Here is a 19117-nt window from a genome sequence, read left to right on the forward strand (position 1 = left end):
TAAGGCCACTCTCATCAACCATTTAAGGCCCTTCTCATCAACTATTTTAAGGCCACTCTCTTCAACCATTTTAAGGGCACCCTCATCAACAATTTTAAGGCCACTCTCATCAACTTCTTTAAGGCCACTCCCATCAACCATTTTAAGACCATTCTCTTTAACCATTTTAAGGCCACTCTCATTTACCATTTTAAGACCACTGTCATCAACCATTTTAAGGCCGCTCTCTTCAACCATTTTAAGGCCACCCTCATCAGCCTCTTTTAGGCTACTCTCATCAACCATTTTAAAGCCACTCTCTTCAACCATTTTAAGGCCACTCTCATCAACTATTTTAAGACCACTGTCATCAACCATTTTAAGGCCACTCTCTTCAACCGTTGTAAGGCCACTCTCATCAACCTCTTTAAGGCCACTCTCATCAACCATTTTAAGACCATTCTCTTCAAGCATTTTAAGGCCACTCTCATCAACCTTAAGGCCACTCTCATCAAGCATTTTAAGACCACTCTCTTCAACCATTTTAAAGCCACTCTCATGACAATCTCACCCAACTACACTTTTCTTTTAATATAGTCTCTTGCTCAATTATAAAGACACTTACACAAGAAGAGAATCCAGTTCTTGGAATACGGTATCAGCGTGGTTTGGTAAGCTCATTTTCATGATGCCAAACATTTAGTAACTGCCATTGTATAAAAAGAGGTTAATTGTCTGTTTTGATGACAGCTGCCTGATTTTCCTGAATTTGTTTGCATAGATTTGTTTAACCATAAACCATCTCTGTCTGTGATGATTTCAAATGTGAACACACTAAATTTCATGACTGTATCAAAGTCCCTCATAGTGTATACTAAATTATCTCCAATTGCCCTTACGATCTGTTGCCGATAGTTAGTATTACCCTTCCAAGAACGACATACCATAACCTTAAGTTTTAGCTGCTAAGATTCAATTTTTTTTTCTTTCACAAATCGGTTTTTTTTCCATAACACCTATAAATATAATGAGTCATATGTATCATCACACGAACTGTAAACTTTGACTTGAGAATAGTGTGCAAGGAGGAGATAATATCATTTAGTTAAGCATATTATTCTATTTTCTATTAGATCACACGTTTTATTTCCAAACGGCTGTTGTTTTTTCACGATTTAGTTGATCGCCTCAATTCATTTACTACGTATGCAGAGAAAGCAGAGAGGGCACACGACACAATATTCTTGACTGGTGCGCTGCCCTCTTTATACTGCCCTCTTTACGTTGTATGTGCCTGGTACACTAATTTAAGATTATATCACCTTTTCTCCTATATATGAATCTAGCCAAAGACAGTCCATTAGCATCCTGGTACCCTGGGTCGTCGGTTGGTCAATGACCCAGGGTACCCGATGGTTTCTCAATTACAAAACGTCTTGCGTGCCGAGAATAGCATTCCTTATTCTAGTTAACATTGGATGTAAAAAATCTGAAAAGATCATCCAATATGGAAGTACATTCTTTTACTTAAAGGGGATAAAAGCTCAGAAATATCCTTATCTAGAAAAATTAAGTATAAGTTAGAGGACGGCCACGAGTCCTTTTAAAATAATATGCATGCCTCGCCAAAGAACGAGACAATAATTTTATTTTGCACTGGTATGTCACTTCGACCAATTAGTGTGTCCTTTCTTATATTTGTATCAGATATTAATATACTGCGCCTGTCGCCTCTGAGCACAAATGGTCGTTTGCATTCGATAACTTTGCATCAAACACGTCTATTTACTCCATATATATATGTGTGTGTGTGTGTGTGTGTGTGTGTGTGTGTGTGTGTTGGATTTTTTTTAGCTCAGTTTGAATAATAATTCAGTCATATCGCTACGATGTCTGCAGAGTGGCAGTTTATAGTGATATCTAGTACGGGGGCATTATGCCGCAGACATGTAGCATAATGTCCCATCCAGTCACATTATCCTGACACCAGTCCAACCATTGCTAACACTGACCTCTTACTGCTGAGTGCATAGCGAAGCAGCTGCTAGTACCATTTTTAAAGGTATTTGGTATGACTCGGCCGGGATTCGGACCCACGACCTCCCGCATCCAAGGCGAACCACTAGACTACCGGAGCGGCTGTGTATGTGTGCTAGTATATATATACGTTCAGTATGTTCCTTATCATAGTAATGCGCATGTTCATTTTCTCACAGTATGCCTTACTGAATTCTTTGCTTTAATTTGGTTGACTTCTATACCGCCTACTAGGGCAAGTGAAAGTTTTCTGATTTTTATCGTCCTGCTACAATAGTGATGGGGAAAATGTTGTCAATAGCCTTTATAACTATCATTGCTTACGTCCCATTGTCGAATCACTTTCTTGTGCACTACATACAATATTAACCTGTGTGCATCTTAGTAATGACAATTTGATAATGCTATTGAACATACGTACGTACATACATACATACATACATACATACGTGGCAGTAGTGGCCTAGAATAGCAGATAGCATCTGGCGCCCTAGGCGAACCATGCAATCCCCATCCCTCACCCAAATCATTACTCCTCAAATCTGGCTCCCCATTTAAGTTGGCGCCTAGGCAACCGCTTAATTTGCCTGTATGGATAGACCACTCGTTGTGCCTAACCTTTATAAATAAGAATACAAAAATACCCATTTTGATACGAGTTATTTCCCCTGACTTGACTTGTCATGTGGTCTGTAGTCTTCAAGACGTTTGCATATCAGTTAAAATAATAGCTTATTATTATTATGTTAAGATTATGTTACGGAGAATAGATGCACAATTAATCGTTATGGAATAATATTGCTTTCAGAAGCAGCCAGCCAAGACAAAAGTAATCGAGTTGATGTATTCTTTTCATTGTGTATCATTCATTCTTTGCTATTCTTAATGTAAAACAAACATAGTAAATATTGTTGAGAGAGCTTTTATATGGATGGCGCAGCACCAACGCCATAGATTTGCACCTATGCAGTCCTGGTTTCGAACCATGGATCCAAGTTGTGCAAGGGTATTTTTGCCCATCCAAGGTCAGTTATTTTCTCAGGATTCTTGACTAACAACAACAACAATCCATCACGAAGGTTGTATTTTGGCAATATCGGTACAAGTCGAGAACGCGACAAAACACGTAGTACAATAGACGTTTAATATATTAAGTTTAAACTTGATTGGACAAGTTTATATATAAATAGAAATATCAAAAATTAAAGACATGGCTAAATTTATCATATAAGTTATGTAATTGAGGATAGCAGATTAATTCTTCTTTTTCTTCTTCCTGTTCGTCGTCGTCGTTTTCTTTTTCCTTAATGAACCAAATGTTGTATTAACATTACTGAATAGAGGTAAAGTGTAATCCACAAATTACGCCATCTACATGTTGTGTTAACATCAATGCACAAACTACACCACCCCATGGTGTACGTACTGGAGACAAAAAAGACGGAATGCACAAATTACAACATCCACCACCCACAGCCACAAGGCACCAACCTTACAACGAATTCCGAAGTTAGACCTAATTTGTTTAATATGAACACCTTTTGCAAAGTAAAATACAAGCTTACAAACTTAATTCATGTTCATATTAAATTTGAATGCAAGAAAAATGCATTAATTATTATAATTATTGTAGCACATTACAAAGAAGTATTTGGAGAAAATGCCAGTCTTGCTCAAATTTTTTTTTTACATGTATTTGTACACAAGCTGGCTCTTTGTTTCACTTGAAATCATCAGCAGTACAGACCTTAACATGCCAGCAAATTGTGAGATGTATATCAAGATCTACGCTATGTTAGGGTGCGTATTATACAAGGATAAAGAGAGCATAGGGACTTGGTCTAGACAAGTTCAACTCTCAATGCTATTTCACTTGACGTAATGGAAATGTACAACTAATCATTTTAATGACCTGTTTGTGAGTGTGCATAAATAGTAGTGGATAAGTGTCATTATAAATTCGTCGATTGCTGGACGTGGTTTTTGGTTTTTCTTCCTTCTCATTATTATAAACATATTGTTTTCTAACAATGAGACCATCTCTCTCTCTCTCTCTCTCTCATCATCATCATCATCATCATCATCATCATCATCATCATTGGTCACCTAGGGATATTACCCTCAAAGCAGGTCAAAAACTCGTTATCTTTATCTGTCTGTCTGTCTCTGTGTGTGTGTGTGTGTGTGTGTGTGAAAGACAGACAGACAGAGATAGATTGATATCCGAGTAGTAGAAAGATCCAAATCTTCTGTCGTGAGAATATTCAGAAGCAAGCAAGAAGTCTTAAACTGGTATAACACCTGTGACCAAAAAAGAAATGATGAAATCATGCCACGACGTTGAAGATTGCAAAATATTTTGCTGGTATTTTTCTTTCTTTAAATAAGAAAATATGTCGAGAATGTGCGTAATGAAATTTCATAAAATATAAAGTAAACATAAAATCGGAGTCTTTATTTTTAGAACACATTTTCGTCTTTATCGAATTAGAATTATTTATAACAGGCATCGGCTAATCTACAATATTTTAGATGCAAAAATAGAACTTAAAAGGATGAACAAGGTAGTTACTAGGTATGACGCACTTAATGCTTTAGTTGTTACTAGGTATTACGCACATAATGCTTTAGTTGTCACTAGGATGGACGCACTTAATGTTGGTTTTGTTACTAGGTAGGGTCCACTCAATGTTATTGTTGTTACCGTGGTCTAAGGCGCCCGCCTCTACACAACACTGAAATCTCACTTCTGTCCTCGTGGGTTCGAGTCTCGGACTCGGCCAATGTGGGTATATGAGAAAGTTTTTCAGTAGCTTCCCATGGGTCCTTGGTTTTTCCCAGAGTTTGCCCGGGTTCTTCCTCTACCAAATATACTGGCCGCCATATATAATAATATATCATGGGCTGAAAAATGGCGTAAACCAGCAACAACCTATGAACCATTTGCGCCGTTTAAAACTTTGAAAATATACCATCAAAATTGTAATCGATTTCCAACACTTCTTAATTTTGCAGCTGCAAAAGCAGGGATCGCGAATACTCCGGGACCAGTATAGACAACCTGCCCTGTAATTAAAACCAGATTTCGGAGACCGTGATAAAGTTTCGGTCTGGTTCGACTGCATTGGTAAATCATGTTATACTGATACGTGTATCAACATTACAATAGTATCTTTAGCCAACGACTTACTTAAATGGATGACAGCCTGAATAACCCTGTGTTTTGTGGTGATCATGTTGCGAAGAAAGGGCGATATGCAATACTACCCCAGCACTTCGGTATGGCATACCGCAAACAAAGCAAACAATTATGTTCACGGCCATCGTACAATAGAGACACTCGTTTTTGTCGCAACACCTAATCGCACCTCTGCACACTCAGTGAAACGAGTATGTATTTCCATTGTTAAATATGACCACATTCGCCCTTTCAATGGGAACAGAGTCATTACAGAAGTTCTTTTCCGTGTCCTTGTAGTCAATGTTTTGGGGAACCGGTTTGTTTCTAGGTAGACTGTTTGAGAGGAAGAGAAGACAGGATCGTGTATCAGAAAGTGCAAGGAGGAAATTGGCTCCTTCCCTTGATACTTTCGATAACACCGAGTAATGTTACAATTTCGCCATAACGATACTTGTTCCACTGGAGTAAATTAGTAAATTCTGATCAGAAACTAACGTTGTCAAGGATCAGATGTTACTTTGATTTCTTTAAGGAATGTAATAGTCCAGAAATTGTCTTCAATCGAAACTAAGGTGAACACTCCTATATTTGTCTGGGTAGATAGCACAACCGATTGAAGGTGTGATTTATTTTTGCATACAAACCATCTCTAAGACCTTGTGAAAATAGGCTGAGAGATACATACACTAACGACTGCGAATTATTCTTGGTTCCTTTTGAACAAATATGAAGGAAATCCGATTAAATTACTGAAAGAACGGCAAAATTAGTGACACGTGTAAATAGAGACATTATCAATCCCACGTGAAAGTAACTGCCAGGAACAGAGAAGAAGCAAGAAATCTCTCAAGATCAAGACGAAAATGCCTGGTGAGTTTGGGTTTTGAATCATCTTTTTCTGCTTTGGCAGGTTGGACGCGCTGATAAGGTAGTGGTATAAAGACTAAACGATTTGTGCTCTGAACATTTTATTTTATGTTTGCAGTCCTTAATAATACGTGATAGCGCTAGGACGACACATTCGGATCAGAGTAGCGCTTACTGTTTTCTATCAGCCATAGGTTACTGGTAGAACTGCAGATGTATAAAGTTTTATAAGAATTCTTTAATAACCTGTGTGAAACATTCTTGCCGTTATTAATAACATTTCAAGAAAGGCAAGATTTTTGAGGTACGAATGGATTTCAGGTATCTCTCTTGATTTCTTCTTTGGAAATAAATTGTACTGTACAGAGTCATACAAATTAAAAATCAGTAACCCAGCAGGCTTCCGAGAAAAGAAACTGGTAACCCAGTTCATATTCAGTGCCCAAGATAAGATATTTTATTTAATATGGACATAATAGAATTTAGACTTCTCTTTTCTTTTTTATGACACATTGGTAATTTTAGATATTTTATTTTATTTTTATTTTTTAATTTTTTTAATTTTATTTTATTTGTATTTGATTTGACTGCTTTATCTTAGGTTGCTTGGGGTATGTGAGTGTGGTGGGGAATGTACGAAAAGCTATGATATAATGCTGTATGCCACTGGACTCTGAAAATTAAATTATACGGTAGCCCAGACAGAGCAATTTGGTTGCCCATGGGCTCCGGGCACGATATTTGTTGCATTATGTTTTGTAATATTACGTCAATGTTTTCTTTTTTTAAAACGCATCACTCTGTTAAATTACGTTTAGTAACAGACTACACCCTTCCAGAGGCGTAGCTGGGGGGGGGGGGGGGCAGGGGGGTACATATGTCCCCGGGCGCCAAGGTACAGGGGCGCCAAAATGAGGCTTACAACGTTACATTATAATAAGTAAACAAGGGTAATATTCAAAAATGTGATTAAACGGGGAGGGGGCTGGGGCGCCAATTTTATAGTTCGTCCCCGGGCGCAAAATATCATAGCTACGCCTCTGCACCCTTCAAACAAGAAAATTGTTTAGAATAAAGTAAACAAATAAACATGTTCCAACTCCCAAAAAATTAATCACATATTTTTAGTATAATATCACTACTAAAACTGAATTTAAAAATTATTTTCTTAAACCTCAAAAAATATCCAAGGTGACTTTTAACTTTGAATTAGGGAGGAGTTTTGTCCAAGTTTTTGCTTTATAGTGTCGTAAAAATGCAAATATATGCATATCATCTCAATTGGGGCCCCAAATGCACACACACACACACACACACCAACTCTCTCTCTCTCTCTCTCTCTCTCTCTCTCTCTCTCTCTCACGCACACACACTTAAACCCGTGCTCTGAAGGTTTGATTTGAATAAGTGAATTAAGTTATCAGTTTGCTAATCAACAAGGTATTCTCGACTAAGATGTTGCGCTAATTTCAAGTAATTTTTGAATGAACAAATTATACTTTCCTATACAAAACATTTGAACAAATTAGATACACCGAAAAAGCATAGAGATATTAAGATATATTAAGTGACATTCGTTGATTATAGCTCAAAGGTAAAATTCCCAAAATAAATTCATCATTCATCCGGGGGTCTACGTGTCATTTCTTTTGAACAATTTATTTCAAATATAATATCCATCTTCAATGGATTCGAAATTAATTTGTAATCTGAAAACACGAAAGGCCTTGATTCCAGGCAATATAGAATTATAACGATCATTTCAAGTACCTTCTCGTCTGAACATGATAAATTTAAAGTGCTTTCAAATGGTTGTTGAACTGTTTAGAAGAATAGCGTAGTGTATTTAGTGAACTTTACTCATTTGGAACACGAGGCTTTCTATGGGAAGATAGATTACCTTTGTCTGTATCAAGGGAGTAACTCCGATACAAATGTTAACTGTCTTTTGAGATAATTAATAATATCTATACGCCAAACTAAATGTGTTTCATTTATTTATATTTTTTATTTATATTTTAAAATATTTCAATTTATCTTTTGTTTTAGTACAACTATTGTCATGAGATGATGATGATGATGATGATGATTTTTATTTATTTTTTTATATTCAGAGGCGTCACTAGGGGGTATGGGGGATGCGGACCGCACCGGGTGACACCATCAGAGGTGATGATACCAAAATGACTATCTATAAAAATAAAATAACTGTCAATAAAATGTTTGAATTTGTGTGCAGGAAGGGGGTCCATGGGGGTGACACCATGAGTTACCGCACTGGGTGACACTAACCCTAGTGACGCAACTGTTGTTGTTGTTGTTATTATTATTATTATTATTATTATTATTATTATCATTTGGGTAAGGCCACGCTTCTTCCTTACCAAAGTGAACACGTATTACGGTTAAGACAAACAAATGTATAATAGAAGCTATATTTTGTTTAGGTATCAGTGCCCAGTCCGACAAAAATGTAAACCTTGCTGGAGGAAATAGCAATATCATCATTGGTAACACAGTCTTGCGGTTAACATTCTTTGGCATTGTCTGTTGATTTAAATCTGCTGATGTCGTGACGCAGTTGTGCGCACGTGCTGTTGGAAACCAGGATCAGCCTTTTAATTTCTTTTCTTGTTGTCAAAATCATGTCTTCGTTGTTTGTTGAATGGGCAGAAGATGGACTGATGATGTCAAGAGTCGATATTTTTAATCAATTGCTAAATGTCGTATACCTAATGAGGCTTTCTGCAACTATTGGTGAAAAATAAACGTTAAAGTAGGAAAAGCCTGTCTCCAAAATCGTATTCATGCAACCACACCACTGGACTTCACCATGTTTTCATTATATCAATACCCGATTGATGAACCGTCGATGTCGGACAGTCTGCCTGCATACAATATGTATGCGTGCATGCATTCATGCTTGTACATATGTATTTAGCTGTGTTTATTAATATGTATGTATGTATGTATGGATGGATGGATGGATGTGTATGTGTGTGTGTAGCTGTCAGCGTTTGTGTATGCATATATATATATATATATATATATATATATATATATATATATATATATATATATATATATATATAATATGGACAAGGTTTGATAATAACAAACGAACTGGATAATTAGATATGCAAACATTCTGACAGAAATACGGCGTGTATCAATATCGATCCTTTATGACACTAACTATATAAAATAGCCGCATGTTGCAAATTTTATTACATACCCATTTAATTTTATATGCTTCATCTGCCGTTCGATACAGCCGTTCAGTCCGTATTTTGTATCTCATACCAAGAATATAACTACTTCGGTTTCATCAGTGACGTCAGCGCGTATTTATTTTTAGAGACGGTAAATTTAACTTGTATACATCCCCATTCGTTTTGAAATGTATTCATGCAGTAAAGTTAAAAATATTGAAAAAGCCTAAAATAGAGAGTATGTAATAAATATAAAATCGCATTCGTGTTTTATTGTAAATCAGGGGAAAAGCTCGTTTGACAGCTTACGAATACATCTAAACCTGAGGGCTTCAACGTACCCTTACGCTATATTAAACTCGCTATTTCCGCCGATTGAAAACAAAACACGTATGCAGCCTGGGGTATTAAACAGAACCCTTTCTCTGATTGCCCTTGAAATAAAGAGCAACGTTATATAAAATTTTGATTATCTATTCAAAAGGAGATAATGCAATATTTCTCTATCCGAGTCAAAAGATTTCGTTTGATATGGTGTATGAATACGACACGGCCTGACGGCCTCGTCGTATCCTTTTTATATAACAGTGACATATTTTATCAAAATACGCTGAGACTATGAAAGAAAAGCGAAACTGCTAAATTCTTGATGAAAAAGAGGTTTACAACAAAAAAAAAATTAAGCATTTTAATGAAAATGGAAAGCATCGGATAATTTTTAACTTATTCTGATAAACAGAGTCATCTGTAGTGGAAAATTTAAGAGAACTTTGAAGATTGGAATGTAGAAGTATCTTACAGAAAATGAAATCAAAAATTTATTGGACAGTTTATCGAAACTAATTCATGCAAACAATAACACTCATCAGACATTAATAGATATGGCTCCAGCTGAAGCACGCGTGTAATAACACAAACCAAAAGTGTCTATTAATCTATTCAGTCACTTCACATTTTTTGCATTCCAAACGACTAGATTTTAACAGATTAAAGGAGTTAGAATTTACAAATACAATCTCTGAAAAGGGATAATTTCCTATCGTTACGGACGACATATGAAATTTGGCAAGACATCTTAGATGATCAGATAATTTACATCATGTGAGACTTCACAGCAGAGGATACACAGGGCATATTTTATGAACAAGAGTTATCTCAACACTACAAATAAGATGCCATATCTATATTTCAAATGATCTTAAAGACCAGAAGTGAGAATGGTAAAATGTATGCATTAGTAAGTGGAAAGAATGTGATAGCTTTTTTAACAGGTGGGCACCAGATGAAAGGATTATGCTCTCAAAATAAATGGTGTCTAATAGAAACACGTCTCCTATCGAGACGATGTACCAAAATCATACCTCCTCTCCGGATATGAAAAAATTCAGATTTGTAAGCTAATAAATTTCTAGACTGCGATAATTGTGGAATGTAGAGCACTTGAACATCAACAGATGTAACACTAAACTATATAAAGCTGGTTTTAACTACATTTTAAACAGTTGACAAACAAATACATTACAAAAGATCCTGAGTAATATAAATGGTAATGATAATCATATAGGCGTTGGTGCAACACTGGAACATTTAAATGTCCCTTTTTTCAATAATGGACATCCAGTATCACGTATGTGTTGCCTGAGTACATTTGTACTCCAGTGGGTACAAGCGAATATTTAGGCTGTAGTGTTTCGGTGCCTCTGAGCCAGTTTAATATATCCTGGCATTCATCTGATTGGATAGAAGCCGGAACATTTTATTTTGCTAAATCGTCTCTGATTGGATAGAGGCCGGAACATTTTATTTTGGTAAAACGTCTCTGATTGGATAGAAGCCGGAACATTTTATTTTGCTAAATCGTCAGTATTTTATTCTTTCGCAACAGTATATCTTCCAGCATTTCTCTCTATATTACTAGGAGCTAAAACCTTTTTTTATTATTTTCCTCGAATCATCTGCACCACTGAATTTGTCTAGTTTACATTACCATCTTGATACATATATTCTTCTAGATACTTGCTAACAAAATCTGGGCCCAGTTTATAACCAGAATGTATAGATGCTTTCCGACCTATAAGTTTCTTTTGAATTCACTGTGTCCTATGTGGATGTTCTGAAACATTTAATTCTATCCACTTTTGACTTCCATATAGATGTGAACAATATTTAATTCAGTTCGCTAATAAAAGTTTGCTTAGGATTTTAAGGGAGATGAGCAAATAGTTTAATTTTAGAATCACTAAGGTTTTTAAAACTTATTGTACTGATTGGTGTTCGGGTTCCTTTTATCAAGTTTCTCGGAAACTTCTTTATTATGTATCTTTCTCTTTCAAAATGTGTCTGACATCGTAGCGATATGACTGAAAAATTGTTAAAGCTACGTTAAAAATCCAAATCACACACACACACAATGTGTCTGTACCATTTTATTTACGTTAAATGAGGACATTATACCCAACAGAGTAAATTAAGTAATCAGTTGCAGTTTAAGATATGACGAAAGGTTTCTGCACTGTACTTCTTACTTGCTATCCAGACTTCTTTTGTGCTGATACTATTGAGTTTCAAGCCTGGGATCCTTGCAAATAAATTTTATACATCAGCGGACGACTTAATAGATTCGAAATAACCATCAAGTATCAAATTAGTATCATCTGCAAATTGTGAATGTTTTTCTTTCAGTTTAATACTTGTTATATTTTGATTATTTTTAAAAATAATATTGACAAACTTTCTGCACATATAAACTTTCTGCACATATAAAAAAAGGTAGGGAGGTAGTGGTTCGCTCTGTCTATAACCGTTAAAACAATGAAAAATGCAGATTTGCCATTTGGACATACTACTGAAGAGATATTAAAAAAACAAGTTTTTTTTACCCACTGCCTTATCACTGGTTCCAGTTTATAAAAGGATATAACGGTATGAACAAAATTCCATCAAATTTATTAAAAAGCTTTTCTCCAAATCTATTAATAATAAAACACCAGGCATATGTAATTCTTCAGAGGTTTAAATAAATAATCCTTGTATTTTCAGTTTGGTTATAAGATATTACATTATTTAATACTGAATTTATTATTTTTTATTACAGAATTTCTACTGGGGGGGTCTCAATGGTTTCTCCTCTTCCTCCAAAACTTTGCCTTTGACCTGATGATACTTTCTCAGAATTATACCTTGTGTTACTGTTTACAGTTATTTCTTTTTTCTCTAATAACTCGAAAACCATTTTCAACAGAAGTACTGTTCTCCAAAAAATGTATTTCACAAATGATTTTTTTTGTTCCTGTTTTATGTTTATTTCTTTTTTATACGAAGCATATTCGGTATTAATATCTATATTTTCTTAAAATGCTGATTGATTCCCCTGAATTCAAATAAAAAATACTATGTTTTTTTGCAAAATGTATGTGTTTACCTTGACTTGTCTCCTTTTCTAGTATGTACCGTCTGATTTAGAATATGTTAACAGTATCAGAACATGTACGCCTAAATTATATTTATTTCCGGTAGAGCTGTACGACGTTTATCTTGTAGGAAACGAAACGGCAAATACATGTAGTTGCCTAAACTTATGGGAAATAGGACAAACCAGTAACAGAGTGTACCGATACTAGATAAAATCAACCGCAGAGATCATCATTAGGTAAATATGTCACAAGCACTCAGGTTTTGTCACTGGTATTTTCTAGTGCTACCTGGATTTCGACATGGTTGTCTGTGCGACAATAATGGCGAATCAGCGTCGAATTTACGACCTATTAACATCCTACGCTTTCGATAAAGCCAAGTCATGTATGTTTAATTAGCTCAATAGCACATAACGATGTCAAAGACGTGTCAACAGTACCGTTTCTCCATACGTCAGAAATCTTACCTCGCTTAAAACCCTACAGCGAATGCAAGTGATTGTATTTGACGTATCAGACAAAATATTAATTTTCCTGTGTAATGATAAACTTTAATAAAACAATACACCTGAAACGAGCATCATATACAATTAGCTAAATTGATGCTTATAGATTATTTTTTAAAAAAAATGAAAATATGATATAAGTCAATCCAACGGGTGAACTGGATACGGAAAACCAAGTTCGGTGTTAATAGCAGCTGTAGGTATCGTCAGAATTTTCATGTTTCGATATTTTGTCATATATAACATTGTTTTGCAATATGAATTGCAACATAATGTGAAAATCTGTAGGAGGTATTAAATTAAAGTGTAAAAAGACCTCAACGTATCATATAAATTTATATTTTTTAACGAAACAAATTAAGGCAGACTTAGAAATTTTAATATTTAAAAAAAAATAAACATAAACCGGTTCATTATCGATGTTCCAGAGTACACAGGGGTAAAATGCGTACCACTGTCTACTGATATACCGAGTATGCAATGATGGGTCAGTGTGTTTGATAGCGTAAATGTGTGACTCTGTGTGTGTGTGTGTGTGTGTGTGTGTGTGTGTGTGTGAATTGGATTTTCAACGTAGCTTTAACAATTTTTCAGTCATATCGCTACGATGTCTGCAGTGTGACAGTTTACAGTGATGTTAGCACTAGGGCATCATGCCGCAGACATGTAGCATGATGTCCCACCCAGTCACATTATCCTGACATCAGGCCGACCAGTCCTAACACTAACCTCTTACTGCTGAGTGCCAAGCGAGGGGCATGTTAGTACCATTTCTGTAAGTCTTTGGTATGACTCGGCCGGGGATCGAACCCATGAGACTGTGTCAGAAGGCACCGAGAGCGAAACCATGACAGCAGATGATTATATACAAGTACGTCATGGGGGGGGGGGGCAGATGGCCATTTGCCCCCCCCCCCGAATTTGCATGTGCCGTAAAATTGCTTAGCCTATATACGAAAATTAACAAGCCCGTCAAGTCCCCCCCCCCCCGGGGAAAAAAGTTGAAATGACGTCCCTGATGATATATCTAGCTTTATTTCTATTTTTTTTATTTGTCATATCTGTAAATCCATATATGAGGGAGATGGAGGGGAGACTGTTGTTGTTGTGGGGTTTAACGCCATATTTCAGCACACGATAGGCTATGCATGGCGGCCAGTATTAATGGTGGAGGAAGAACTCGGGAAAACCCCGGGAAGAACCACCGACCCACGAGAAGCTACTGGCGAGCTTTCTCACATACCCACGTTAGCCGAATCCTAGACTCGAACCCACGCAGACAGAGGTGAGATGGCAGTGATCCGTAACGGAGAGCGCTTTAGACCACTCGGCCACCCGGAGGGGAGATAGTTTAATGGCATCACGAATATCAGTTCATATCTAAGAACAAACACAAGCATATGTGCACTTATGTATAAGGAGACAAACATACACATACATAAAAAGAACGGAAAGTGTTATTATCTGGATTGTACAGAAGAATGCTTGATAACACTAACATAACTTTTTATGAATACGAATAAGTAGCATTTTCATACAGTGAATTTTAATTCGTACTCGACGGAGATCCGACCCCGGGTCAGCGGGTAAATGGCACCCATTGCGTTTCCAGTAACCACTGATCCCTATACCATCTCGACCATGATGCACACACATCACCAAAACATTATGTTACAGAATCGGTGGTATAAGTATCCGTGCGTAGCAGACACGCCCACATGTCAACATAGTAATTAATTCTCGTCTTTACACAGTCATTCCGGATTCCTAAGACAGAAACCAAGGTATATAGAAATAATTACATAGGATTACAAATACGATGTTTAAGAATACATACATACATACATACATACATACATACATACATACATACATACATACATGTCTGCGTGGGTTCGAGTCTGTGATTCGGCCAATATGGGTATGTGAGAAAGCTTGCCAGTAGCTTCTCGAGAGTCGGTGGTTCTTTCTGGGGTTCTTCCTCCACCATTAATACTGGCCGCCATGTATAGCCAGCATATCGTGTGCTGAAAAATGGCGTTAAACCCTACATACATACATACATACATACATACATACATATGAAATAACGAAAATACCTACTCGCTTTACAATGCGTGAAGACTTATCTACCAGGTACAGATACTTGATATGGGATTGTCTGTCCTGAATGATTTTCGAGTGTCTGAAGTACATGATTAACATTTCCAGTGGCCTGGTATTGCTATCGCACCGTGCTAACATTTCAAACACACGGATTCCCGTGATGCTAAATAAAAGGGTGGGATAAAACAGTCAATATTTGCCTCGCTTCAAATGGCCCGAGCGCTATATCAGGGCTTTTGAGGAAGGAAATTGATATCACAAAATCGATGACAGGTGAGCAAGGTAGAACACGACAATGAGAACCCTTGCTAATTATGTTAGATTTATAAAACAAATCAAAACTGTACAGTTCAACAACAGTGTCGGCTCTAATTAGAATGTGATTTACCGAAGGGAAAAAATCAGAGATCGAAATTGTTCAGAAATAACGGATAAAGCAAGGTAGGATAACTCTCTCTCTCTCTCTCTCTCTCTCAACTAGCATAAACACAAACACATACGTACATCCCAGCATCCTATTTTCGTACATAATGTATAAGTGATACATCAATCCGTCAATTAGTACATATATAACTACAATACACAAGACAGTATTTACTACATTTGATCAAATTCCTGTCTATGTACATTATTATCAGTACAAGCTGAAATGTTATTTCTTTATTATTTGTAACTGAGTATAAGACCAAATAAAAAGATATGTGTAACAAAGATGACATAACATAGATATCTTAATATTCATGGTGGTTTAATCTGGTACACACACACACACACACACACACACACACACACACACACATATATATATATATATATATATATATATATATATATATATATATATATATATATATATATATATATATATATCGCTTTCTCCAGATAACGAAAGATTCATAACAATAAAATCATCACCAGTTTTTCAAGTCTGATACCTCTTATTTCGCTCTTAAATAGCAAACAATTCAATGCCGCTAACTTGTGATTTTGCACTGTAAAACACATCGCTTTTACGGGAAAAAGAGTTGTCCTTGTCATTTGTTCAGCACAATTCACCAAGACAGTATAATACATGTATTGATATGATCATATGAGTAGTTTCAAAAGCAACCTGTTACCAGGGTGGGGTTAGTGGCTTAGGGTCCCCCCCCCCCGCCCATTACCCCCTGGTATTGCTGACAATTTCAGATCTTCAGAGCCCCCAGACTCTACCCACTCACCGATAATTTTATCATTGTTCCTACGAGTCGATCCGATCACCTGTCTGTTATATATTATTGTTATATATTATAAATCCGATAGTATGGAAAAGTGGAAAATCTCGTGTCTGAATATTTGTCAAAACATTTACATTCAGCGAAGTCAAATATAAGATATGATTTACTTTTACAGACATTATCAAAATAGGTGTGGCTGGTTCAACTAAGCTTCTGTTCAAGGTTACTGTGTTAAAGGTTTGATTGTAATGTTGTAGGATCAATTTATGTTGATCTTACTTTTGTCCTGTGTTGTCATGATTCAATGACCGGGAAATGGTTAATAAGTGAGGGGTTGGGGTTAGTTTGTTTTGTGTTACTTTTTTGTTTATAATTGGGAGAGACTGAAGTAATAACACACACACACACACACACACACACACACACACACACACACATATATATATATATATATATATATATATATATATATATATATATATATATATATATATATATATATATATATATTCTGTGTTTGTAATTGCATTTATATCGATTGCAACACATCCCTACAACTTACCTTCAAGATATTGCTACAGCGTTTATTTCAAGGTTACAATTATCTTGTATAGATTTAATACAAATCGTGCATATATATTTTGACATCACTTGAAAACTTACGGATTTATTGCCTCGCCAACTCAGGTAAAACTTGTAAATTGTAAATACAAGGTAATACAGGTGTATGCATAGGTGTTTCATATCCGTGTAAAATTTATCTACTTGTGTAGAACTTGTGCCGTTGTATTTTTTTTTTCATGTGTTTGTTATCAAACTCAAAGAATGCAAATTGCAAAAAACCATCGAGACACCAATATAAAAAAACCACTTTTGTTGCATAAGACTAACACAGTTTGAAAGAGTCAGCTACGACCAAATTATGTCAAGACACATGCCGCGGTACTGTCGTCGTGGGCTGCACTTATATATAATTGTAATTACTGCATAAGACTTACATTTTAAATATAATGCCTATATATTCAACACACATAAACACACAAAGGCAAACAAACACACACACGCACACACACAAGTTTTTCTTATCTGGGACAGGTATGAAATATTCACATACAAAAAAGGTAAGTGGAAAATTATGTTCTGTAATTCTGTCTAGCTAGTATACATAAATCTACAACCAGTCTATACCCATCTCAAATCAGTTACAACTATTTATCGTCATGATGTGTTGACTCAAGAGTGTGATTTACAATGGACAAATTGCTACTTTAGCACAAGACTGTCAACTGATTCAGTGTCGGATACAAAGTCGATCTTATCATTTTGAACACGATTGTAATTCCTACAAATCAAATGGTCATGGTAGATGAAATTTTCGTCTGGTTTACTGAGCACCGCCATGTACCCAGGGGGTATTTGTGTTTTCCTTTCGCATTTGGGAAATGTAAATACATTCTGTTAGATCTGTTAGATCGAAATCTTCTCCGCCATGCTTTCTTTTGGTCTTTACTTGTGTGAAAATTCAATCAAATTTGCTGGTAATAATTTGAAGCATAATAAAGAAGAAGCAATTTATTGCAGAGGACATTCATGTGTATACAATTTCACAATATGATATAGAGTTACATGTTATTTCATAGCGTAATGTAAATAAAATTATACTTGTTCAATGATACAACTTCAAATGACCATAATTTTGTAATTTGCAAGTGACTGAATTTAATTACAGCGCAGCTTTATTGCCTAGTTGTACTGTTCCCATGAAACTTATTCCAGATATTTGCCCTCTGCAATACCAGTTGAAGTTCATACGTTTCTTCTCATAATCTACTGGATCTGTTCAAGAAAGGAATACCGTATGCGCTCGCTTATAAGAGGAGTCCAACTGCAAACTGCACAAACCATGATCGGATAATGTGCTGGCAGATCTGGTTCTGCGCAGTTTGTTTGAAGTAATCAGTAGAACAACTAACATAGACCGTGTTGGAGTGTTGTGTTATGGCAGATCAGGATCTGTATTACTTAAAATAATTGTTTCTTTAAGAAAGAATAAAAGCTGAATGGATAGTTTATTATCGCAATATAAAAATCTTGTCGAATAATGCTGTGGACACCTAGCAGATGTGAACACATTTTATAAATGACTGAATCTATTTTATTGTACTCTTATCCCATTCAAAAGAGTTCTTTAACCGTATCCCCTAAACCGAACTTTTTTTTAAAATAGAATTCATTGTCGATTTTGGAATTGTCGGCAGCAAAGCACACTTGGCAGAAAATAAACGAAAAGAAACAAACATTTTCTGAAACACATACATGTTATGATTATTGTAAGAGAGAATGAGGCATACTTATAGATGCCAGAAAAAAATTACTTGTTTAGTACCAATTTTTACTGATTTGTAACGGGTTGCTATAAAATATGTATCAAAACAGATTTAATCGATCATCGTCATCAACTACAATAGCAACAAGAACAACTATAATAATAATAATAATAATAATAATAAAATTAATAATAATAATAATAATAATAATAATAATTAATAACGACAACGAAGGCCTTAGGCCCCTACCACATATCTGTCGGAGGCATATC

The 19117-nt window shown here is 35.8% G+C and overlaps 1 protein-coding gene across 3 annotated transcripts in view; it reads left to right on the top strand.

The window, feature by feature from the left end:
- The first annotated feature begins 5520 nt into the window (after window positions 1-5520).
- Window positions 5521-19117, top strand: part of LOC149801740 (uncharacterized) — a 52985-nt gene continuing 39388 nt past the window's right edge. The window contains exon 1 of one of the 3 annotated variants that reach the window (XM_089956053.1): window positions 5521-6067. In XM_089956053.1, the coding sequence (XP_089812179.1) occupies window positions 6061-6067 (7 nt within the window). In that variant the 5' untranslated portion in view covers window positions 5521-6060. Of the gene's footprint in view, window positions 6068-14912; window positions 14980-15443; window positions 15743-19117 lie in introns of those variants that run through there. The other 2 variants (XM_089956056.1, XM_089956054.1) reach the window with 2 other exon arrangements.

The sequence above is a fragment of the Sinohyriopsis cumingii genome, chromosome 4, assembly GCF_028554795.1.
Source record: "Sinohyriopsis cumingii isolate HCF-2022 chromosome 4, ASM2855479v2, whole genome shotgun sequence".
In the NCBI taxonomy this organism is placed as follows: Eukaryota; Metazoa; Mollusca; class Bivalvia; order Unionida; family Unionidae; genus Sinohyriopsis; species Sinohyriopsis cumingii.